The sequence below is a fragment of the Musa acuminata genome, chromosome BXJ1-8 (genome assembly GCF_036884655.1).
Source record: "Musa acuminata AAA Group cultivar baxijiao chromosome BXJ1-8, Cavendish_Baxijiao_AAA, whole genome shotgun sequence".
Classification (NCBI taxonomy): domain Eukaryota; kingdom Viridiplantae; phylum Streptophyta; class Magnoliopsida; order Zingiberales; family Musaceae; genus Musa; species Musa acuminata.
Genome location: NC_088334.1, coordinates 24,068,702 through 24,095,818, shown reverse-complemented (window position 1 = coordinate 24,095,818; position 27,117 = coordinate 24,068,702). Strand labels below are relative to the sequence as shown.

At 38.2% G+C, this 27,117-nt stretch overlaps 1 protein-coding gene across 1 annotated transcript in view; it reads right to left on the bottom strand.

The window, feature by feature from the left end:
- The window catches only part of LOC135587686 (glycosyltransferase BC10-like), a 32,342-nt gene extending 8,981 nt beyond the window's left edge, over positions 1–23,361 (bottom strand). Inside the window, exon 1 of the mRNA XM_065079351.1 lies at positions 22,712–23,361. Coding sequence (XP_064935423.1) covers positions 22,712–23,251 — 540 coding nt within the window. The 5' untranslated portion in view covers positions 23,252–23,361. The remainder of the gene's footprint in view (positions 1–22,711) is intronic.
- Positions 23,362–27,117: the final 3,756 nt, after the last annotated feature.

The following is a 27,117-nucleotide window of genomic DNA, read 5'->3' as shown; positions in this document are numbered from 1 at the left end:
CCTTTATTTGTAAGCCTAAGATGATTACTAAAACTAAAGAAAATGGAGCTGCTAAGCTTACTATCAGCCCTTTACATGCTATGCAAAGCATGAGTAAAACCGAAAGACACAGATATATATGAGCATTACATCAAACATCTTATTTATAGTTTTATCCATGACAAGATGGCCGAGGTTTATGCTTCAACTTTAGGCAGCCTAAGGATAGAGGAAATCTTGACCTTCCTTTCATTAGAAGAGATAGTTCACGTGAACTCGAAAGTTCTTCGAGACTTAGAGTCCATAAAAAGCTTGCATGACTGTGATTTAGTGGTGAGTGCATCACTTCTGGATCACCTGCGAGTTAAGTATTCCATTCTTACTGAGTTCAACTTGCAAGTTCTTTGACTCGGTCAACGTTTGTTCAATCCCGCATCGGGGCCTCGTTACTTGTTCCATGATGCCCTAGAGGTGGGACTTTGTCTTTCTCTCTATCTGGTGATAGTTTCTTGTCTACAATAGTGAAAGATATTATCTTCTCATATGGTGCCCAACTCATGGTGCTACCTAATAGTGTTTATCGGAGAATATTGGCATGCTGACATTACTCCGACTTGCAAGCTTTTTGCAGCTTATTTTTGACTATGTAGGGGAAAAAGTGACTACTACATAGTTGTTTAGGGCAGCTTTAAAATTAGTGGAGCCCCTTCCAACCATAAGAGTTGGAAGGAGTGCTTCTTTTTCATAGGTCTGGGTTAAGTTTAGGGGTTTAATCTCACCTAGTTGGTGCATTGCACAAATAACACCTTCCCTTTCTTGTCAGATAAGGAGATAATTAAGTGCTTTAGTTGAGGGATATGCTCTCTTACTCCAAGGCCATCCAAAAGATGAACGAGGACTAGTTGATCGATGTAGGTCTCAGCTCGGCTCCTTGGGATACGACCCAAATCTCCTATCACTTCACCTCATCCTTTTTTTAAATCTTCTATAGCCTTGTGATTGTGACCTTTATATCTCCATTCTTTGAAGAGGAAGGTACTTGGCTCCTCTTCGGGCATGGTGGTGGTCTCTTCGTCTTCAACCACTATTCGCGAGCCATCGCTTGAGGCATTAGGTTCGACTTTGTTTTGCCACCACACTAGCATCGATAAGCCAAGAAAGAATTAGTAGATTATTATGATAAAAGTGCCTTACCCTCGAAGAGGCATGAAACCTGAGAAGCCAGTTCTTGATAAGGAGCCTCCTACCTCCTTAGCATCGAAGTCTTTAGTGCTAGTCATAGGTGCCCTGCAAGCCAATCACGTAAGTGATGACACTCTTTTTGCTTATTATATACATGATAACACTCTTTTTGCTTATTATATATATGGTATTTTTTTCACTTTATATTGCCCGTTGTATATATTCTGATGTTCATGGATTTATGCAATGAGAATCGAATCATGATGAGATCACGATAATGAGACCGATTCGCCTTTAAACATAAACCCTAAATAATCCTGACCATAGATTACTCGAGAGAGACATCGAGATAACTAGATAGACTATATTCTAATGTTCATAGATTTATGCAATGAGAATCGGATCATGATGAGATCATGATAATGAGACCGATTCGCTTTTAAATATAAACCCTAAATAATCTCGACCATAGGTTACTCGAGAGAGACATCGAGATAACTAGATAGACTAGTGTGCTGTATACCCGTCTATATGATAGAGGCGACTGGTCTTATATTTGCTCATGTGGGGATACTAGGGATACAATACAGGTGCTCATTAGAGAATGAGTTCACTGATTAATTCGCTTATGGAATACTGGAAGATTGATAATACCTCATTGTCAGATATCGATTTCATTGTCCTAGTGGTGTATCTAGTCCTTAGATTTGAGACACTAAGGATGTCTTGTATGAATACTCCACTTTTTGATACCGGACTTATAGGTCTGGAAGTTCCAAATCTAGCACAGTTGGTCATCAAGAGTGATAGTCAATCTTACGAGGACTATTGAGTGTCAATAGAGGATCATCTACTCTCGGTGTCATGAGAAGAATATCCCATGTGTTCTTGCTCAAACAAATCCCTGGCTAGGGTCATTCAGATTGAGAGAGAAAGAGTTCTCCGGGAGAATCCGATTAGAGCGAGACTCGAGTAGAAATTGTATAGGCTTGAATGTACCATGCCCGGTAAATGGTCTTTAGGGTATTAGATGGATGAGAGACTATAGATACATGGTAACTAAGGATAAACATGTCCAATGGATTGGATTCCCTTGTATCGTCTAGGGACTGCAACGTAGTGACCTAGTACATTCGCAGTCGATGAGTTGAGTGAATTATTATGGAGATAATAATTCACTGAGCTAGAAGGAGTTCTGATAAGTATGACTCATGGCCAGTCGATATTGGGCCTAGAGGGTCACACACATATGATAGGCATTGCGATGAGTAGAGGTTTGGATATGAGATATCCGCCAAACCTCTATCTTATTGGATATCCAATAAGCCCCTAAATAATTAGATTATATGGATAAGATCTAATATAATCCAATTAGAGATTATTGAATAAAGATCCACTAATCTAAGAAGGTTGGGTAGTTGAATGAAGATCCACTACCTAATAGGGTAGGATCCATTAGGATTAAGTTGACAATGGGCCTCTATAAATAGGAGGGAACCAAAGGTTCATAGGTTATAGGTTTCTTGGTTGCCACCTCCTATTCTCCTCTCCCATTCTCCTCTTCAGATAGCAGACCTAGAGATTTAAAGAGCGTCATCACATCCTTGCTGTGTGGATTACCACTAAAAGGAGGATGTTTGACCTCCTTCATCCTCTCTTATAGATTTACAAGGATTTAGGGATATACGATTTCCTTTAGTAAAATATAATCTTTCATATATGTAGTTTTTGATTTTGCAGATTTTGAGCACCAATCTTCGCATGACGACGAACACAATTTATAAGAATTTAGAGATTTTTATTTTCTATTCTTCCACTGCATATGTGATGTCGCTCCTAGATTTTCTTATAGTTAGATCATGGCTAACTCCTTCGAATTCACTTCACTCATCTACTTTTTTTGTATTTACAACACTATCACACTACGTAATGGCCCTCATTGACTGTGTACATGATGTTAGCTCGGTTATCCACTAGTGGGGCCTCATAATTAATGATCTTTTGGAAGAGATCGAGGGGCTAAAGAAGGATGATGCTCCTACTACTGTTACTAAGGTGGAGGCTCGGAGGATCGAGCTGGAGTGGCAACTTGAGGAGATCAAGCTGTACCTTGTCAAACTCACTAAGTAATTGAAAGAAGTATGAAGCAATAACTGAGCCATGGAGGACGATCTACTATAGCTCACTCGGGAGCCGGATTCGATGAGGGTGCATAACTTAGAGCTTGGAGAGCAGGTTGCGATAACCAATAAGTAGGCTCGGGAACTGAAGGATGCACTTGAGGCCAAGCAGTGCATGATACCAAAATATTAGGAGGAGGCGATCACTAGTTACAAGGCAACGGTCGGGTTTAAAAAGGGTCAAGAGAGGACGGGGGTCATCTCATAGCAGTTCGAGTATCAAATCACCTTAGCCTGTTTCAAGGTAAGGTATTCTAAGTTGGAGCTCGAGGAGGACCCATTCACTAATTACCCCGTGGATCAAAATGTCATGATGGTGACCGAGTTGCCCTTTAATGATAGCCTCGATTCGTCACCATATCTCGACACCTAAGCTATCATCCTTCATTATGTTTGTTGAATCTCGTATTTTGATGATGAAACTACTTGATATATGTTTATGATTTAATCTGTGTTTTGAGTGACATAGGGTGCCTCGATCAGGATGAGACAATTAAAGCAGGAAAATCATGTTGTGCCGGAGGAACATGTCAGAAGATTGGACGTCGGGCCGGTGGATCGGTCGACGTATCGACAGAAGGCTTCGGGCCGTGGACTCGGGCATCGGGCCAAGAAGAGCGGGTATTGTGCCAAGGATATCGGAGTTGCGGAGCCAACTGGCCGATTGGGCAATAGGCCGTAGGAAAGAACGATGCGCCGAAGAATCGGACGAAGCGTCGAGGGACCAATGACATGCCGGACAACTTGGTTAATTGCTTAGGATTAATTGTCTCGATCAAAGTTTTGTTTACATGTGCAGGATTAACTACGATGAAAGTAAGACATGCAGTAGGAGTTGCGCCGGAGTCAAGACAATGATCACGTTGGGAGTTCGAGAGTTTGACGGAAGTTCGGATAGTCGTCGGAGGTTCTGCGGGAACAAATCCGAGAAGTCCATGAGCTTGCCAAAGAAGCTCATCGAAACTCGCCAAGTGGATCGTCCCAAGTCCAGGAGTTTGTCGGAAGTCCGCAGTAGCATCACCGAGGGTTCATCGGATGATCGACGGAAGTTCACTGGAAACTCGCCGGAAGAAGCGATTGATGCATCGGAGCAAGCTGCAAAAATTGTCTTAGGATTTATCGTAGTTAACACAATGATTAAGTTGAAAATGGGAGGTGATCCCATTAGCTTAATCTTGGGGCAATTGGGCCCCTGAAAAACCCAAATTGGGCCGAATGGATCTACCCATTCGGACCCTGATTGCTGTGGGAGGTGCAACCGCCCAAGCCAGGAGGTAGCACCGCCTAGGCTAAGTCTCCCAGGGAGACTGGGTGGTGCAACTGCCCCAGCCAGGAGGTAGCACCACCTGGGCTCAGTCTTCGAGCGAGACTAGGCGGTGCAACCTCCCCTGACAGGAGGTAGCACCGCTTGGGCTCGGTCTTCGAGCTCTGGCAAGCAGTGCAACCGCCCCAGTCAGGAGGTGCAACCGCCTGAGCTTGGTCTTCGAGCTTTGGCAGAGAGGTGCAACCACCCCTGATAGAGGTGGCACCGCCTAGAGGCTCAGTCTTCGAGCTCTGCCAGGCGGTGCAACCGCCCCAGTCAGGAGGTGCAACCGCCTAATCCCGGAATTCCGGGAATTGACAGTTTTGAGCTCCAAATTTGAACTGGGTTGGGGCCTATAAATACCCCACCCATTCAGCACTGAAAGAACATGAACTTACACTGAAATCTTGATCCTTTCTGTGATTCTTAGAGCTCAAAATTGTTGTAAAGGCCAAAAGTTCTTCTCCCTCTATTCTTCCAAGTTCTGAGTTGTAAAGAGAGGAGAGAAAATTTCTGTAAGGGTTGTCTCCTTAGCCCGTCAAAAGGAGTGAAACTGTAAAAGGGTGGTTGGCCTTCGCCTATTGAAGGAAGGCCTCTAGTTGACGTCGGTGACCTCGTCGGTGGAGGAAGCCAAAAGTGGAGTAGGTCAAGATTGACCGAACCATTCTAAATCTCAGTTTGCATTTACTTTGAGCATATTATCTTTACTGCAAACCTCCTCTAAAGCTTACTGCCTTCTGCGCATATACGATCGGGTTTTAAGCGTTGCACTTTCCGAATCAGCATTTAGACGTAAATCTATTTTCTCGTACGATCATCATATTTCAGTTTGTGTTTACGTTTTAATTTCTATCTTAACTGCAAACTGCCTTTATACTCTTGCTTAAACTGCATCTTGCCTAATCAAGTGATTTACGAATCACCATTTAGACGTAAATCAGTTTCTTCGTACGAACGTCGTATTTCAGTTTGCACCTATATTATGGTTTTCATCATAGCTACAAACTGCCTTCATAGATTGACTTTAACATCATCTTGCTTAGAATCGGCATTCACATAGAAATCGTTTTTATTGTTCGAACACAGTTTCGTTTTAATCGCAGAAAGTTTTCCGCTGCACTAATTCACCCCCCCCCTCTTAGTGCTCTTGATCCTAACAATTGGTATCAGAGCCCGGTATTTCTCATTTTGGATTTACACCCGAGAGAAATGGCTCTTCATGGCTTTCAAGAGGGCTTATCGGTCTTTCGTCCACCGTTGTTTAACGGATTGGACTACACTTATTGGAAAACTCGAATGAGGGTTTTCTTGATTTCTATGAATTTGGATTTATGGAATATCATTGAAAATGGTTTTCAACTTCCCTCTAAACCGATGAACGAATGGTCGGATTTGGAGAAGAAGTATTTTTCTTTAAACGCAAAGGCTATGAATGCCTTATTTTGCGCTTTGGACAAAAATGAGTTCAATCGGATTTCTACGTGCGAAACGGCTTTTTACATTTGGCGAACACTTGAAATCACGCACGAGGGAACTAGTAGAGTCAAAGACTCGAAAGTTAACTTTTTATTGTATGATTTTGAGCTTTTTCGAATGCAACCAAGCGAGACTATAGGCGACATGTACACCCGTTTCACGGATGTCGTCAATAGTTTAAAAGCTCTTGGAAAATGTTTTTCGAATTTTGAACTCGTAAACAAGATTTTGCGTTCTCTTTCTAAGAAGTGGGATTCAAAAGTAACTGCAATACAAGAAGCTAAAAACCTAAACAACTTACCACTTGAAGAACTAATTGGTTCGTTGATGACATATGAAATGGTGCACAATGCACATGATGAACATGTTGAACACAATCACCTTCCAAAGAACAGGAAGGATTTGGAACTCCGGACAAATGAATGCCACTTGAGCGATGACTCAAGTGATGAGGACAATGATGAACTTGAACTTCGAACACTAAATCTTAATAAGTTTATTAAACAAAAATCTAAAATAGACAATGAACTTGAACGAAGGAAGAGGCCAAAGAAGAGGAAGACAACCAAGGATGAATCAAGAACTTCCAAAGGTGAAACGGCGAATTGGGCTTTGACGGGCTTCGACTATAAGGTAAGTAACTCAACTCTCTTGAATTATTTCGAAATTACATGATGCCCTTCATAATACATTTTCTTTTTAATATAGAATTAATTTTCTTGAAAATTACATGTTAAAAAAAAAAATGATGAAAATGCAAAATTTATGATCATGCTAGTAGTTTTGAAAATAATCATGAAAAATACATATTTTATGATAAACAAACAAAATGATTTTGATTGAAAATATGAAATCATGCTTGATGATATAATGATGTTTTGATACCATGATTTTATTCTATGCATGAGATTTTAAAAATCATGTTTATTGGTTTTATAATTATGGATGATGAATCTTGCGATTTTCGATTTTCACGGTAATGAAAGTGCCTTATTGATCTTTGTCATAATAAAACTTGCACTTTCAATTTTAAAACATGCTACATGTTTGGCATAGATGAAATAAAATCATATGAACTAAAACAACTAAAAAGAGAAAATTATTTTTCTTGAAAATTTATTTTTCTCTACCGTATTGACTTTTTCACTAAGAGATCAAAAAAATTATCTATGCCATTTTGAATCTCTTGAAAGTAATGTTGAGATTTTGATGATGTGTTCTTATTGAAATTTATTGAAATGAATCGTGATTTCTTGGAATTATAACTTAAGAATTCTTTTTATAAATCAAAATAATTTACTGTGATTCTTTCTTTTTGCTATTTGAGTTATCTAAAAAGAATCATAATATGTCTCTTAATATTCATAATTTGTCTACATGATTCATAAATCTCATTACCAACTCTTTTTGATATTCCTTATGTGATGATATGAATATATGAAATATTCATTAATTTATTTTGATGTATACAAATGAAAAGTTATGATCATGCATAGTAAGATATAATTTGACAAAATTGATACCATCATGATATGAAGCATTTATGATTTGCAATGATGCATGCAATACTTGAGCTTTTTAATTATGATGTGATGTATTGCATATGATGTAAATCATGATTTAAAATGCTATGAGTTGTTACTAAAATGATGTATGTTGATTTAATGTCATGAATACTCTAAATGATGAATGTTTGGTATCATGATCAAAATGTTGATAAATAGTTAAAAATTTAAGTATCATGTATTATATGCTCATAATATTGATTGATTTATTCAGTATCATGCATGAATGAAATATAAGGTTTTTGAAATTGTGCATGTTCGAATTTGAAAATATAATGATGCACAAATAAGATTGAAACCTTCCCTTGTCATGATTTAGAAATTAATGTAAAGGGTCTTCCCTTCTCTTTCCCAATGACATAGGGGGAGAAAGAGTTGCTAATGTGCATATCTCAAAGAGAAAATTGCTAGCTTCCGTGTCTTAAAATGTTAAAAATTTTTTGCTAGCTTGTATATTGTAAACTTGCTATCGTACTATCATGATGATGAGCATGTCTTATCTTCATAATTGTATTTGAAAAACTATGGCAAAAATATGTCCGAATTATTGAACTTGTTAAAATTAATTTTCGGACTTTCTTGATTGAATGATCAAATCACTCGACTGCCATGATGATTTTACACAATTACATGCCCTAATAACAGGTTAGAAATTATGTGCTTTGGATACAAAAATTTCCATGATAATAAGCATGTTTTGTCCTCATGATTGTATTTGAAAATCAATAGCACAGCCTTGTCCGAATGTATGAAAGTGTTAATTTCATTTTCGGATTCTCTTAACTATTGGCATCCTAACAATTGGATTTTTGAATTATCCTCTTCCAGACTTAATAAGCATATGTCATATCAAGTTTAATTCATATCATTAATTTTTGACATATGAAATCAATCAGCAAATACATCTCTTATACACTTATCATGTGAACAATATTTTGTTTTGAGAAATGGATTTGATGAAATGATTCCTGCTTATAAATTCCTTCTTGAAAAAGGAAGTCATTTTTACGTACAAGGATTTGATACATATCTTGATACTTGTAAAAATGAAGCGTGCTTTAATATCTTATCGATTTTAACTTCATTCGAGTAAGCTCAGAAATAGCTTTCTTCCGTCATGCAAAAAGAAAATAACAAATAAAATGGAAGAAGTTTTCAAAGCTATCTCCATGTCATGTTTTCCTTGAAATGTTTGAATATTTGGTATCTTATCACTTTTTGTTAAAAAATGACATGAACCTGCTTATGGCATCACACTTATATTTAAAATTTGCTTATATCGTTCTCCTTTTTGTTGACGACAAAGGGGGAGAAATATATGAATTGATGCTATGAACACTGATGCTATGATTGCCAAATTTGCATTATGCCATGTCTGCATCATGTGTTAAGATGTCAAGAACTTGTATCGTAATTTTACGCATTGATATCTTACCATGTGATGAAATGCTACAATTGATAAACACTTGAAATGTTTGCGTTATGATATCAAAAGCTTACATCGCAATTTTACATGTTGATATTTGATAATAGCAAACTTGCATGATGATAAAACTTGATATTATGTTTTTCATGCAATGAGTTAAACCAATATCACGAACACTTGATTGTGGTACTTCTCCTTTTTGTTGATGACAAAGGGGGAGAAGTATGTTGATGACATGACATGTTATGCATAAGTTTATGCATAAGTTCATGATGACGTGTTGCAAGTATTCATGATGAATATTGCAATGACTTGAATTCAGTTTGAATTCAAGATTCTATCAATATGGCATATTGATAGGGGGAGTTTGTTTAAACTCCGGGAGTTAAGTTTAACTCCGTCATCAAGTGGTTGTCATCATAAAAAAGGGGGAGATTGTTGAATCTCGTATTTTGATGATGAAACTACTTGATATATGTTTATGATTTAATCTGCATTTTGAGTGATGCAGGGTGCCTCGATCAGGATGAGACAATTAAAGCAGGAAAATCATGTTGTGCCGGAGGAACATGTCAGAACATTGGACGTCGGGCCGGTGGATCGGTCGACGTATCGATAGAAGGCTTCGGGCCGTGGACTCGGGCATCGGGCCAAGAAGAGCGGGTATTGTGCCAAGGATATCGGAGTTACGGAGCCAACTGACCGATTGGGCAATAGGCCGCAGGAAAGGACGATGCGTTGAAGAATCGAACGAAGCGTCGAGGGACCAATGACATGCCGGACAACTTGGTTAATTGCTTAGGATTAATTGTCTCGATTGAAGTTTTGTTTACATGTGCAGGATTAACTACGATGAAAGTAAGAAATGCAGTAGGAGTTGCGCCGGTGTCAAGACAATTATCATGTTGGGAGTTCGAGAGTTCGACGGAAGTTCGGACAATCGTCGGAGGTTCTGCGGGAACAAATCCGAGAAGTCCCTGAGCTTGCCAAAGAAGCTCGTCGGAACTCGCCAAGTGGATCGTCGCAAGTCCAGGAGTTTGCTGGAAGTCCGCAGTAGCATCACAGAGGGTTCATCGGATGATCGACGGAAGTTCGCCGGAAACTCGTCGGAAGAAGCGATTGACGCACCGGAGCAAGCTGCAGAAATTGTCTTAGGATTTATCGTAGTTAGCACAATGATTAAGTTGGAAATGGGAGGTGATCCCATTAGCTTAATCTTGGGGCAATTGGGCCCCTAAAAAACCCAAATTGGGCCGAATGGATCTACCCATTCGGACCCTGATTACTGTGGGAGGTGCAACCGCCCAAGCCAGGAGGTAGCACCGCCTGGGCTCAGTCTCCGAGCGAGACTGGGTGGTGCAACCTCCCCTGACAGGAGGTAGCACCGCCTGAGCTCGGTCTTCGAGCTCTGGCAGGCGGTGCAACCGCCCTAGTCAGGAGGTGCAACCGCCTGAGCTCGGTCTTCGAGCTCTGACAGAGAGGTGCAACCGCCCCTAACAGAGGTGGCACCGCCTAGAGGCTCAGTCTTCGAGCTCTGCCAGGTGGTGCAACCGCCCCAGTCAGGAGGTGCAACCGCCTGATCTTGGAATTTCGGGAATTGACAGTTTTGAGCTCCAAATTTGAACTGGGTTGGGGCCTATAAATACCCCACCCATTCAGCACCGAAAGAACATGAACTTACACCGAAATCTTGATCCTTTCTGTGATTCTTAGAGCTCAAAATTGTTGTAAAGGCCAAAAGTTCTTCTCCCTCTGTTCTTCCAAGTTCTGAGTTGTAAAGAGAGGAGAGAAAATTTCTGTAAGGGTTGCCTCCTATGCCCGTCAAAAGGAATGAAACTGTAAAAGGGTGGTTGGCCTTCGCCTATTGAAGGAAGGCCTCTAGTTGACGTCGGTGACCTCGTCGGTGGAGGAAGCCAAAAGTGGAGTAGGTCAATATTGACCGAACCACTCTAAATCTCGGTTTGCATTTACTTTGAGCATATTATCTTTACTGCAAACCTCCTCTAAAGCTTACTGCCTTCTGCGCATATACGATCGGGTTTTAAGCGTTGCACTTTCCGAATCAGCGTTTAGACGTAAATCTATTTTCTCATACGATCATCATATTTCAGTTTGCATTTACGTTTTGATTTCTATCTTAACTGCAAACTGCCTTTATACTCTTGCTTAAACTACATCTTGCCTAATCAAGTGATTTGCGAATCAGCATTTAGACGTAAATCAGTTTCTTCGTACGAACGTCGTATTTCAGTTTGCGCCTATATTCTGGTTTTCATCATAGCTGCAAACTGCCTTCATAGATTGACTTTAACATCATCTTGCTTAGAATTGGCTTTCACACAGAAATCATTTTTATCGTTCGAACGCAGTTTCGTTTTAATCGCAGAAAGTTTTCCGCTGCACTAATTCACCCCCCCCCCCCCCCCCCTCTTAGTGCTCTTGATCCTAACAATGTTGGTCTTTTATTTTAAGGTTGCCGAGTCAGCTTACCCAACTTGTTTCTTATCTCGAGCATGTCTGCTCCATTAATCCTTTATTTTAATGGGTTAGGGTCTCATTTTGAATGTAGAGGTCCTATCAAACTAATATAATTTTTCTTAAGCAATGAAGTTTTTTTCTCGATTTTACAATGATGGTATCTTGAAGATGCACTCAACTCAATTATTGGTGTCTTGGGCTTTGTAAATCAATGTCCATTGCTTATGATATAGTTTTTCCTGACCTGATCCTTGTTGAATCTCGGATTTTGATGATGAAATCAATTGATGAATTAATAATCTAATCCATGTGTTGAGAAAAGTGATGCAGGACTAACTACGATCGTGAAAAGGTAAAACAATTAAACAAGAATCGAATGTTAGGCCAAAGTCAAAGATCGGGCATCGGGCCAGAAGAATCGGGGGATATACCGAAGGTTCGGACGATGCATCGAAAGCTCATCGAGAGTTCACCGAAAGCTCATTGGAAGATCACTAGGAGTACAACGAAAGTTTTGCCGGGAGTTCGGATGAACAATTAACATGCCAGATAACTATGATTGCTTGCATTGTAATTGTTTAGCCTTAATTATTATAGTTAGGGTTTCAATTTGAGTTAGTATTAGGAGAAATCCTACTAACTCAAATAGGGGCCAACTGGGCCCAAACTAAGGCTGAATTGGGCCGGATGGATGGCCCATTCAGTGACCCGGAGGCACGTTAGGTTGTGGCATTGCCAGGGTTAGCGGTGGCACTGCCTGAGGCTCGACTTCCTAGGTAGTCTGGGCGATGGTATCGTTGGTAGTTAATACTGCTAGGTAGTGGTATCACCCTATCAAGCGATGGTACCACTAAAGCATAGTCTCTAAGGCTCTGTCAGGTGGTCGTGCCACCCAGACTGGGCGGTGGTACTACATAGATTTGGCAATGGTACCGTCCAATGTCAGTTTGTAGGAGGTGGTAACACCCAGTACTGGCAATAGTATAACCAATACCCTAGAAACCTGGGATGAGGCATTTTTTGGCTCTATTTTTGAAGCTATTTAGGGCCTATAAATACCCTACTCTTTCCTGCATGAAAGAGTATGAAAGTATGAACACAAGTCTTGAGATTTTGACTTGTAAAAGTGTTAAAAAAGTGTTAAGTGTCCTCCTCCTTCTTTAGTTTTGTGATCATTCTAAGAGAGGTGTGAGGCTTATAAAGGTTGTCTCCTAAACTTGTGAAAAGGAAAAAGAGTTGTAAGAGGGTAGTTAGTCTTCGCCCATTAAAGGAAGACTATTAGTAAATGCCGATGGCCTCGACAGAGGAGGAATCAAGAGCGGACATAGGTTATGATGATCGAACCATTATAAAATTGGTGTGCCTTCTCTTCTTTGCCTTTTTCCTTTATATTGCTTACTGATTTGGCTGCTCACTCCACTTTACACTTTCTCTAAGTTCAAATACATTTTTGATATGATTTTATCGAAATAATTTTCCTAAATACTTGACATTTTTACATAAGTACTAATTCACCCCCTCTCTTAGTACCGATTTCGATCCTAACAATCCTAAGATAAGTCTTAGAGATAAAACTTTTTTAAGTTCATAATGTGTCATGTTCTCAGTAGCATCACACCATCTCTTATCCCAAGATGATATATTTCATCTCATATGACCTCGATAATTTGATACAGCCCTTCGCAGCTTGGTGCTAGCTTTCCTTGAGAGCCGATCGGGTCGCTGACTATAGCTTTATGGAGCACTTGGTCTCCTAATTCAACTACTCAAGGGTAAATACTTTGGTTATATAGCTTGGCCACTGCCTTTTTATATCTCAATATATGTAGATGTGCCTCGACTTTGATTTTATTGATTAGGTCAAGTTCGGCTCGAAGTCCTTTTTCGAAAGTTTTTTTATTAAGGTTCTTGATTCGAGGTCACAGAGAGACCATCTCAAGTGGCAAGATAGCTTTAGTGCCAAAGACTAAGTTGAATGGTGATTCTCTCAACTCAATCTTAGGTGTCATTAGGAAGGCCCATATGATGCTCAATAGCTTGTCCACCCAAGTACCCTTAGCCCTCGTAAGTCATTTCTTTAGCCCCTCGAGAATGACTCAATTAGTGACCTCAGTAAGACCATTGGTTTGAGGAGGAGCCACCGAGCTAAACCTTAGTTAACTCCTTGATAGAACTCCTCAAACTTTGTATTATTGAATTGTGTGTCCTATTGTCAATGATAAAGACCCTTAGTATTCCAAAGTGGGTGATGATACTTTTCCATATGAATCTCTCGACTTAATTCTTGATGATCGATAGTAGTGGTTCAACCTATACCAAATTTATGAAATAGTCTACTCTCATGATGAGGAACCTCTATTGGTCTGAGGCTAATGGAAATGGTCCAAGGAGATGTATCCTCTACTAAGCAAAGGGTCATCCGCAATCGATATAGCTTAGAGAGATTGTTGGTTGATGTTGTAACTACTAGTCATAGGTGTAGTGCCCTACAAGCCAATCATGTGAGTGATGAGATATGTGACATGACATGCACTTTTCTTGCTTATTATTTATTTTATATTTTTCCCACTTTATATTATATATTGCATGTATTGTGATATCCATAGATCTATACAATGAGAATTGGATCGTGATGAGATTATGATAATGAGACTGATTCACCTTTAAATACATACCTTAAATAATCTCAATCATAGGTCACTCGAGAGGGATATCAAGATGACCGATATATTGGTATACTATATACTCGTCCATATAATTAAGGTAGTTGGTCTAATAGTTACTTATGTGGGGACACTAGGGATATCGCGCATGTACTCATTGGAGAATGAGTTCACTGATTGATCCGCTCACGGAATGTTGGATGGTTGATGATATCTCATTATCAGACAATGATTCCGTCATCCCAATAGTGTATCTGGTCCTCAGACTTATGACACCAAGGATGTCCTATATGAGTATTCCACTCTCTGATTCCGAACTTATAGACTTGCTGTATACCCGTCCATATAATAGAGGTAGCTAGTCTCATAGCTACTCATGTGGGGATACTACGAATATTGTGCATGTGCTCATTAGAGAATGAGTTCATTGATTGATCCGCTCACGGAATGTTGGATGGTTGATGATCCTTCATTATCAAATAATGATTTCGTCATCCCAATGGTGCATTTGGTCCTCAGACTTGAGACACCAAGGATGTCCTATATGAGTACTTCACTCTTTGATGCAGAACTTATAGACCTGAAAGTTTCAGATCTAGCACAACTAGTCATCGGGAGTGACAGTCAACCTTACAAGGGTAATTAGGTATCAATAGAGGATCATCCTCTCTCAGTATCATGAGAGAAATATCCTATATGTTCTTACTTAGGTAAATCTCTAGCTAGAGTCATTCGGATTGAGAGAGAAAGAGTTCTCCAAGAGAATTCGATTAGAGAGAGACTTGAGTAGAAACCGTATGGGCCTAATAATACCATATCTGGTATATGATCTTTGGGATATTAGATGGATGAGAGATTATAGATATATAGTAATTAAGGATAGATAGGTCTAATGGATTAGATTCCCTTATATCATCTAGGAATTGAGGCACAGTGGCCTAGTACGCCCGTAGTCGTTGAGTCGAGTGAATTAATATGGAGATATTAATTCACTGAGCCAGAAGGAGTTCTGATAGATATGGCTTATAGCCAGCTTAATATTGGGTATAGAGGGTCACATACATATGGTAGGTGTTGCGACGAGTATAGATTCAGATATGAGATATCCGTTGAAGCCCTTATCTTATTGGATATCCAATAAGCCCCTGAATTATTGGATCCTATAGATGATATCTAATAAGAGCTAATGAGAGATTATTGGGTAGAGATCAACTAATCTAAGAGGTTTGGATAGTTGGATAAAGATCCAGTACCCAATAGGGTAGGATTTATTAGGGTTAAGTTGATAAGGGGCCTCTATAAATAAGAGGGAACCAAAGAGCCATAGACAAGACCCCTTTTGGCTACCACCTCCTATTCTCCTCTCTCCCTCTCCTCCTCAACCTATATATAGTCCCTATTTGGGGCATGTGGATAGTAAGAAGGGCTGACCCCTTCTTGATTGCATGGTGTGCGCTATGAAGAGATTTGAATAGTAATTTGAGGAACATTTTTATAGCCCCTACTATGTGGATCACTACTAGAGAGGAGGATAATTGGCCTCCTTCATTCTCTCCTATAGATCTATAAGAATTCAGGGATATACGATCCCCCTAAGTAACACGACTTTCTAATACGCATAATTTCGGTTTTGTGGGTTTTTATGAAAATTTGATATTTTTATTTTTGTTCTTCCGTTGTGCATGTGATGTCACCCTATATTTTCCTGTAGTAACTAGGCAAACTTTTAGCATCTATAGTATCTTTGGGTATAAGTTATTACATTCTTATGAAATGTCAACTAGTAGAACCTTTATCGAAGCACTTTGAAAGCGAGGGTTCATCTACAAATATGTTTCTCACAGATACATTCAGGCACCTTGGTGAGCACCCTTTCAGCTTCTTGGGGTGTTAAGCATTTGAGGAGTGATTAGCTAAAGCATCTATGATATAAGTGGTCGTTAATTATATAATAACAAGCTTGATGATGCTTAACTCTTCGGGCTACTACGGGGTCAATTGGGAGTGTCTCATCTCTTTTATAACATAGGATCTTAACCATCCAGCTTGACTCCTCCCCAATCATGGATATGTTGTACTTCTTAATGGTTCGGGTCAGTAATGTCTCGACCAAAGACCAGCCTTCCTTCAGAGCCTAAGCGGATGCCAGCTTGGTAAGTGTGTCAGCCTAGGCATTGTTTTCATGGGAGATCCATAATGCATTGAGTCAAGAGAAACTAAGTGCCAATTTTTGTACCTTGATGAGGTATTTTGCCATGGTCATATCTCGGGCCTCAAAGCTCCCTTCTATCTAGCTCACGACTAGTTGTGAGTCGTTGAGCACTATCAAGTCTTAGACTTGAAACTCTTGGGCAAGTCGAAGCCCTGAGAGGAGTGCTTTATATTCTGCATCATTGTTGGAGATCTTGAATTCAAACCAGAGGGCTCATTTGTACACTTATTTGTTTGGGCCCTTTAGGACGAGTCTGATGCCACCTCTTTTCGAGGTAACAAAGCCATCTACAAACAATGTCCACATTAAGGGGGTGTGATTGTTAGCCTCCGGTGAGCAAGTTAACTCTAAGATAAAGTCGACCAACACCTAGGCCTTTTATGGCAGTCCTCGGTATATATCGAATGTCAAACTCACCTAGCTCTACTAACCATCTTAGTAGTCGTCCTTAGACATCAAACCATGAAAGGACCTATTTTAATGGTTGGTTGGTGATCACCTATACGACGCACAATTGAAACTAGGGGCAAAGCTTCCTTATTGCCAGTATCAGTGCAAATGCAAGCCTCTCAATAGGGGGTATCGTTCCTTAGGCATACTTAGAATATGACTAATATAGTAGATAGACTTCTGAGCTCCTAAGTCATCCTAAACCAATACCAAGTTGATAGTTGAGTCGATGTCAGGAAGGTAGGGGAAGAGAGTTGCGGTAATTGGGCGAGATGGTACTTCAGCTTACCGAAAGCCTTCTAACACTCCTCGATCCATAGGAAGCCTTTTAGTTTCTTCGATACTAGAAAGAAATTTAGGCATTTATCACATGATTGAGATAAGAATTGGTTGAGCATTGCTATTCGTCATGTTAATTGTTGAACTCCCTTATCGGTCGATATGGTTGCATTTCTAGGATAGCTCGAATTTTCTTGGGGTTTGCTATTCCACTTCAATGAATAATGAATCTGAGGAATTTTCTTAAGTTGGTTTTGAAAGCATACTTGGCTGGATTGAGGTCCATGTCGAACTATTTTAGAACTCAAAATATCTTGGCTAAATATGTTCAATGTGAGTTAGCCATTTTGCTTTTGACTATCATGTCATCTATATATAGTTAGGTATTCTTTCTGATTTGGTGCTTAAATATCTTGTTCACCATTTTATGGTATGTTGCTCTTATATTTTTTAACATGAATGACATGATTCGGTAACAATATATACCTCGATAGGTGATAAAGGAAGTGTATTCTCGATTATCTGGTGTCATCCTTATTTAGTTATATTCTGAGAATGCATCAATAAAGGTGAGGAGCATATGACCCGAGGTAGTTTCAACCAACTAATCAATATAAGAAAGAGGGTAGCTGTCCTTCGGGTATGTTTTATTGATGTTAGTATAATCAATACACATTATCTAACTTCTATTAGACTTTTTAACGAGTACAATATTAGTGAGCCACTAGGGATACTACACTTTGATGATAAACCATGCTTCTAACATCTTGTCTACCTCCTTGTTGATTGTTTGTTGGCGTTCAAGAGCAAACTTGTGAGGCTTTTGTTTCACTAGTCGTGCCTTAGGAAAAATGTTTAGGCAATGCTGGGCTACATCTAGGTTGATTCCTGGCATATCTTTTAGCAACCATGTGAATGCTTTAGTATTCTTCTTAAGGAAATTGATAAGTTGCATTCGTTTCTCCTTATGAAGTATCACCCCGACTTTAACAACATGATCGGGGCAAGCTTTGTTCAAGGGTGCTCGGGTGTAGGAGGGATTTAGAGAGACTTCGAGGTGCCTTAGATCATGCTTTATTCGGTAGGGAGACCACCGTAAGGTAGCACTAGCGTGACTCCCTCGTGTTGCTTCTCAGCTCTCTAATGACAACCCTTGTTGGAAATTTTATCACCATATGGTAGGTCGATACCATGGCTCTCAACATATTCAACATGGGTTGGCCTATGATTACATTGTTGTCGAGAGGATATCGACCACTAGGAATCTGGTCATCACCATTTTGGAGCACAGCTCATCTCCAAACATGACATATAGATTCACAATCCCTAGAGAGGATATTGAGTTGCTAGTGAACCCCATCAACAAAGGAGCCATAGGAGTGAGGTCATTAGTTGAGATCTCAAGCTTTTGAAAAGTGTCAAAGTAGAGGATATCAATAGAGCTACCTATATCAATCATGATCCTCTTCACTTGAACATTGATCATCCTCATGGAGACAATCAAGTCATCATCATGGTTTGGGTCGAAGTACTTCATTTCTTCCTCCTTAAAGATTATTTCTAGGTCATCTCCCGTCTGTGGGTATTTTTTAAATTATAGGTTGGGTGTAAGCTTTACAACCCGAGAAGTTGTCTCCTCCTGAGGCGGGTCCACCAATGATGATATTAATCTATCTTTTCACTAACCCCTAAGTTCAAGGTGAAAGTTCTTGATACCTTCGGATGAACTGCCTAAGGAGTCTCCGACGAATGAGTTATTCAATCTATTCTTTTAAGTTATGATAATTTTTTGTGTCATGATCGTAATCTTGATGGAAGTGACATTACTTGGATCTATCTCTCTTTTCTAATAGAGTCTTCATCAGTTATGGGTCTTTTAAGAGTCCCTTCTCTTTAATGTACAAAAAGATTTCAGTTCTAGTCATATTCAAGGGGGTTGACTTAGGCTTCGAGTGAGACAATTTAGGTTAGTCACTTCTTCTTTACCATGGTGACCTTGGAGTTGATGAGGATTGTAGGTGATCCTATTTTAGTCTTTTGCATATCTCTTCACATTTACTTGAGACCATTACCTCAGCCATGATATATTGATTAGCTCGTTGGAGTACTTCGGGTACCGTCACCGATGGCCTCTTTGTTAATAACTAGAAAAGAAGACAAGAGAACTTGAGTCCCATTATGAATGTCTGTATGACAAGTGACGGGTGTACATCTTACATGCTATGGATCTAATTAGTGAATCGAATGATGAAGTTCGAGAGCGTCTCCTCCTCCCTTCGCCTAAGCTCGAGAAGCATTACCATCGATGACTTCGAGCATATATTCTTGAGGAAGTGAAGCACAAATTCCTTAGCGAGCTGAATGAAAGAACTAATAGAGAGCAACTTCAGACTAGTGTACCATTCTCATGTCGGGTTACTTAATATAGATGGGAAGGCATGACACATTAGGATATTCAAAGTACCATATAAGACCTCCAATGAGTTGGTATTACCATCAAAGACCTCCAATGATAAGAGACAAAAATTAGTCGAGATTAGCTCCTTTTTGGATTATTGAAATTCTCATTGCATTTCTTCCAACGTTAGTCCATTTATGTTAGTTAGATCCTTAAAGAATCATTTATCAAATCTACTAACAAGGTTTGGGATTTACGTAGAATAGAATGGTAGTGTGGTAGTCCATTAAATTCCTCAATTGGGAAAAAAGTTGCTTGCTTAACTGATAGCTTGATGGGCTTCGGGCACTCTTGAGATATTAATATTACATCAGGTGGGGGAACCCCTATAGGTGCTAGTGTCGATATTGATTGAGTTGCTGATTACGATTGAGATGGTGGCATTGCTTGTTGGGTTTGCTGGGTGAGGTTTAGGAATACATTCAAAGCTTGAAAGTTTGTCAAAAAAATTTAACTTATCTCATTTCCAATACACCATAAACACCTACATTGAATTTAAAGGAAAATGAGGTCTCACAATAGGTAGACTCAAATTGAAATTTTTATTATTGAGATATAAGATGCCTTGTATAAAGGCATGTATTGTGGCACAGGAGAAATGATAATAGGAAATAAGATAATAAAAGATAAATTGATTGAGATAATAAACTATTTGAGTTAAATAAAGATCTTTTGTCCACACTTTAATTTTAGTTTTATAACCCCATCTCTCTAATTATCCCTTAAAAAATGGTATAAGAGTTATCTTAAACTATGGCATCCCTGAACATCTTCTGTTTACCATTAAAAAAAACCATCATCCGTTTACAACTCCCTAAATTAACAAAAGAGTTATTATAATATATATAGCATTTAAATGAAGCTTCTTCTAGTTTCTTCAGATACATGAATGTCTAGAAGTAGAGAAGCAAGAGAATAACTAAAAGAATCAAAGGAAGAAAGAGAGAACACTCTGTTCACAATTTATCAAGGATCCAACGATGCAATGTTCAGAATTATTGTTTCAGTTAAAACATAAAAAGGCTTTGCAAATACTTCCAAAGGCACTGAATAGCATTAACAAGGTAAAAATGATTCATTTACAAGTTTTATAAGAAAATTTTGAAATATTACAATATGGTATACTCGAGTCTTTCTAGGTTATTTCTCAAAAATTATTTTGATTTTTCTGAACTTAATAATGCTAAGAAACTGTATATTTCATATGGTTTTGAATCAATTGCTCTAAAATGAGGTAAAAAATGAAAGATGTGACACTTTTAATTCATGAAAAAATAGAAAACTAAGTTTACATGTGAAAATGACTAAGATTTGAACATGTTTCCCCCATAATTATGCATTGAACAGTCAAATTATGCTTATTACATATGGTTATTATGCTTTTGATTTTGAATCAATTGCTTTAAAATGAGGTAAAAATGAAAGATATGACACTTTCAATTCATGAAAAAAATAGAAAACTAATTTTACATGTGAAAATGACTAAGAATCGAACATGTTGCCTCTATAATTATGCATTGATCAGTCAAATTATTTTGAAGTTCCTGTTAAGGATAATTCTGTATTATAACATCTTAAATATGGTCACTTCAATTATGAGACATTAAAACTATTGGAGAAGCATAATAAAATAAAATAAAACATTGTAAATTAAAAGGAACAAAAAGAGCAGCACAACAACTTAAATGTTTATGGTCCTATCGATGCTTGTAAAATCAAATGTTTTAAGAACATCCAGAAGTGATGAATATATATCATATGAATCTAAAAATTTCTAAAAAAAATCATTGAATCATGCATCAATTATAAACCAAAACAAAATGAATTTTCTAACAAAAAAAATAGAACAATTCTTAATATGGTTTTATGTACGTTCTAGGAAAGAAATTTTCTAAAGAATTTTAGGTTTCTAACAAAGCAAATGGGCAATACTAAACCATAATAAGTATGGAACTCACGGAAGAGATTTGATCGTTTGAGAATTGTTAGAAGCATTGTATTTGCGAATATAGAATGAAATAGATAATTAATTGTATGGAGTTTAAGCTATAGTGAAATAAATTTAAGTTAAACACTTGCATTGTACGGAGTTTAAGTAATAGTGAAGATAGATATTTTCCTTATCCACACTCTTGTCATTAGTTTAAACTCCATCTCACCACCTATCCCTTCAAAGATTACAGTCAAAAGATTAAATCAGGTAAATAGGGTGGTGCCTAAGACATAATTGCATTCAGCTAAATTTGCTTCATGCATTTACCCAACTTTGTGTATTATTATTAGTGAGCAGATGCATCCTGCACCAGTACCGTAAATTTGTGATTAGGATGGAGAAGATGACAGAAGCAACAGACCATAATGACGGTCAAATAATTGACTCAGCTATAGCACAAACATATCTGCGCAAGAAACTGACTTGATAACCCAGATTCTGAATCTGAAGGAAGCCAGAAAGAATAGAGGTATGACTATAGAGGTTAAGATGTTAGAAAACCATGAGCGCATAGACTAATTGTTTAGAATAATTTTAGACATTCTAGTGGTTAGTGTAATGGGTCTCAGTTTCGATTCCATGTCTAAAGCATCTTGTAGTGGTTAAATGTAATAAAAGTTTCTTCTAATTTTCCAAAAAAAATTTCTTCTAATATTAAGAAATTTTCTTAATATCATGAGTTTAAATATCCTTGATCCAATCAAGTTAGCACAATGTCCTTGCACCCAAGGCAACCAAATGCTGACAACTACCACTGGTGTGGTGGGCTTAGAAATAACTGGTCCAGAGTTAGGGTGAAGGATATGGCCAAGTTCCTGGTCCCATTCATTTATCTCTAACCTCGAATCCTCTGCTGCACATCACCTGAGCAAAGATCGAGTCCCAAATTTATTTAACTCTATAAATCTTGTTCTTAATTGGCTCTAAGAATTCACTATACTGTATGCATATAACAGACTAGATACGTCAGAATGACGAAAAGGTTTGATCTTCATCAACAACAACAGAAGCAGAAAGAAGGGCTTGATCATACTTGTAAATTAAAACGATGTTAACAAGCGACTGACCTTACTGGGAACTCTTCTCCCATGGAAGACCGATCCCTTGGGTGCTGACCCATTAAGTGGACTCGCGTGCACGTAGATGGAGTAGAACCCTTCATTCCCCTCGAAGAACTTCTCCCACAGAGGAGCAAGGGGGAGATGACCCTTGGTAAGAAACAGGAACGCCACCTTCGGTGGACGACTAAATGGGCGCTTTTGGATCTTTGGAATCATGGATGCCCTCCATAGCAACTCCTCGTCGGTCATGTCATGCAGGATCACATCTGGCTCAACGAATTCCTTCAGCCCGATGCGTGGCTTAGCAGAAACGCTTCGAGGTGGCGAGGATGCTGATACCGCTGATTGAGATGGAGCTGAAGGTTGCAGGAGAAGTTGTGCCATCGAAAGAGAAAACGGAGTCGTCTGGAGGTAGAAGCTCGAAAAGATACCGACAGCAAAGCCAAAGCCAAAGAGAAGCAAAGCTAAGAGAAGGCTGAGATGTTTGGAACGAGGAGGGAAGAGTAACATGGAAGATGGCAGGAGCTGTTCTTGGTGCTTGTTCATTTCCGCTTTGGTTTCTATTGCATCTGAAGAACAATAGAAATTAAGGGATAGAAGTCGCTCTCTCTGCAGTAAAGTCTAAATACGATACTGGGGAGGGTGCAATGTGGGTGGGGTTTGTGGATTCTATGAAGTCTGTATGTTTGCTGAAATAGAGAGAGGTCATCAACTAGACATCATGAAGGTCACATGGAATAGTGCAGGAGCACCAAAGGGATGAAGTCTTCGGTTGTCTACCGTGTACGAAGCTTCCTTGACCGGCATTAACGACCTGTCCGTCGGCACATGGAATGTGGAATGAAGAAATAAGCCATTGGGACTGCCGTCTAAAAGAAAGAGTTATTGGCACAATTAACGAGGAATTAATTAGCATAATGATCTTGATCTTGGTCTTCTGTGCAATCGATGTTTAGTTGATGAGACTAAACTGCTATTCAAGAAATACTAGTCAGTAATCAAGAGCAGTTCTTATTTGACCATGCATGCATCCATTGAGTTTTTATCGAGGTTCATTTGGTATGCATGTGTCATCCTTGAATGTTAGTTCTAAGATACACGACGGAATTGGTCCACAAGTCTTTTCGATCTCAGACAAGACATCGATTGGAAGAATATTTGACCTACGACGAGGTGGAAAGAGACGTCTGCATCTACAGAAGGTAATTAATTAATTATATTGAGTGGATTCTAAGCGACGTGTAATCTGGGGATTTCTGCATAACTTCAATAACCAACGAGAAGAAGACGGTGGTTAGAATATATTAAAGTAGAGTTCAAGTACTTCGATCTACAGTTTGACAATTATAAGTTTTTAAAAATTATAAAAGTATAAAACAGCCTCGCTGCATAAACAAACATCTTACAACTGTTTCGAGAAATCAATAAATTTTGAATTAGTTTTTTTATACCTTCTAAATTTAAAATAATTATAATATTAAATTATTATTAAAAAAATAAAATTTTTCTTTCATCAAAGCAATAGTAAACATGTCAACACATTGGTCTTCAATGTCACAATAATCCATTTGAAATTCTTCTTTATCTATCAATTTAGGCATGAAATAATATCGAACTTTAATATTTTTGTGCGGCCAAAGATATGATTTTTGTCACTATAATAGTAAATTTATTGTCACGATATATTTTAGTTGATCCACATTATTTTTCCTTAGAAATGTATTAGAATTCCTCAAAATTAAATTATTTGACATGACAGTTTATGGCTGCTATATATTTCATCTCAAAATTTGAGAAAGCAATACATTCTTCTCTTTTTTTTTTTTGTTATCTATGAAATCACTTTTGAGTTAAGATTGAGCTCTGAAGTATTTTTGTACAATCATCCTAATTACTATTAGTATAAGAATATATTGTAAAATATTTTACTTAGCTCATAATGCTAGGATCAAGAACGGCACTAAGAAGGGGGGTGAATTAATGCAGCGGACAAAATCATCGGTTTTGTAATATATTCCTTCGTTGAAAACCAATCTCGGAAAGTAATTGCTTGACTTTAGAGTAAATGAACTAGCAATTAATATAGAAAGTAATAGTAGTAAAAACGTAGAATGAAAATGAGCACATCGGATTTATAGTGTTTTAGTCATCATGATCTACATCCACTCTCGTTCCTCCTTGTTGAGGCCACCAGCGTCCACTAATAGTCTTCATTCAATGGGCGAAGACCAATTACCCTCTTTATAGCACTTTCTCCTTTTCATGAGTTTAGGAGACAACCCTTACAAGGCTCATACCTCTCTTGAATGATCGCAAGACTTAGAAAGGGAGGAGGAGGACTCTTAGCACTTTTACAACCCTTTTAACACCCTAAGACTTTAAGATATTGTTTATACTTTCGTGTCTTTTCATGCAGAAAAGGGTGGGATATTTATAGGCTCCAATGACTTCAGAAATTTGAGCAAAAAAGTTTCGCATCCCTGGTTTCCGGGATACTGACGATACCATTGCCATTATTGGGCTATACCACCGCTTGTAGACTGACTCTAGGTGGTACCACCGCTTAGTTTGGGCGGTACCACTGCTTGATAGAGCTCGGAGATCGAGCTTTGACAGTATCACTACTTAACAGGATAATATCACCATTTGAGAGCATTAACTGCCGACAGTACCACCACCTAGTTTAAGCGGTTCCATCACCCCAATTTGGCGGTGCCACCGTCAGACAGGGTCCAGCAACGTAGTTAGGCCTTGAGTCCAACCCAAACCAGTCCAATTACAGGCCCAGTTGGACTTTAACAAAGTTAGTGGGATTACCTCTCAAATCTAATCCTAATTATATGCTAACTATGATTCTTAAGACATACACTAAGCAAATCAAGTCCGGTTAGTCCAGTTTGTTCCTGTGAGCTTCTAGCGATCTTTTGACGAAATTCCGATGATCTCTCGGTAATGTTCTAATGGACTCACGACAAGCTCCTAGACTTCACGATGATCTTCTTGGCGAGTTCCGATGAGCTTCTTTGGCAAGCCCTTGGACTTCTCGGTGAATTCCGGTAGAACTTCCAATGAACGTCCAGACTTCCGACGAACTCTCGAACTCCCAACGAAATCTCGATTTTGACTTTGGCACTTTGTTTTACTTTATGCTTTGATTACTATCGTAGTTAATCCTACACACTTTTCTCAATATATAGATTTGATCAAATAATTTACCAATTAATTTCATTATCAAAATCCGAGATTCAACAATCTCCCCCTTTTTGATGATAACAATCAATTGATGACGGAGTTAACCTTAACTCCTCCTATCTATATTCCATACTTGAGAAAAGACATTCTTAAATTCAAGGCTTTTGAATTCAAGCATCACATCGATAAGTTATATTCATTTAAAATTATCAACATGCATATCATGATACTTATCATGATTTACCAATTCAAAATACGATATCACATATTTATCAATAAAAATGATGTCAAGGCATAACATCCATTTTTAAAACCAATGATGATAGATAATCATCATTTTCAAGTATGATATGAATATGAAATTTAGCAAAATTATAATTCATGATAAAAGATGACAATTTATCATTCCGAGGCATGATATCAATTGTAAATAGCATGATAAATTGGATACCTCGTCATAATGATAGACATTTATCATGAAATCAAGCATGATTTTAAGAATAAATAATTTCAAGTATCCATGCCACATTACGATAGAAATCAATCATATATTTTGATATTTTTCATGTATTTGACAAAACTAGTCATATATCAAGCATTCGCAATACATTCAAGCATTTACGATACAATTCATTTTTCACATTGTCATCAATTTGCCACATTTCTCCTCCTTTGTCATCAACAAAAAGGAAATCATTCAACAAGGCTAGTGTTAAAAAAAAAAAAACTATTCAAGTAAGTTCAACACCAATTTATCCAAGTTAGCAAAAATGAAAAGTCAACCAGAAACTTTGCATGATAACTATTTTTGGATAAGCTAACATTTTTATTTTGGATGCAAAAGCTTTTTGGATCTTCTTGAGATGTGCAAGTTTCTTTCTTCCTTTGTCATAAAAATAAGAAGAAGAGGAAAAAGGGTAAGGAATTCATCAAGAACCAAATTCATGAAAGGATTTGAACCAAGTCAAATGAAAATAAATGAGTTTCATTGAATCAAGCTTTTAGTTCAACAAGGAGAAGGAATTCGTGAAAAGGATATCCATACAAAATTAAATCCCCATTCTTGCAAGTGATAATCACATATTAAAAATTCATAAAATTCTTTTTTCATGAGAAGAGTAAAGAAGAATTCAAGGGAAAGGAGCATCATATGAAGGATAAAAAATCCATGAATAAAACTTCATAAATCAAATTTATTTCTCATTAAAAATTCACAAGAG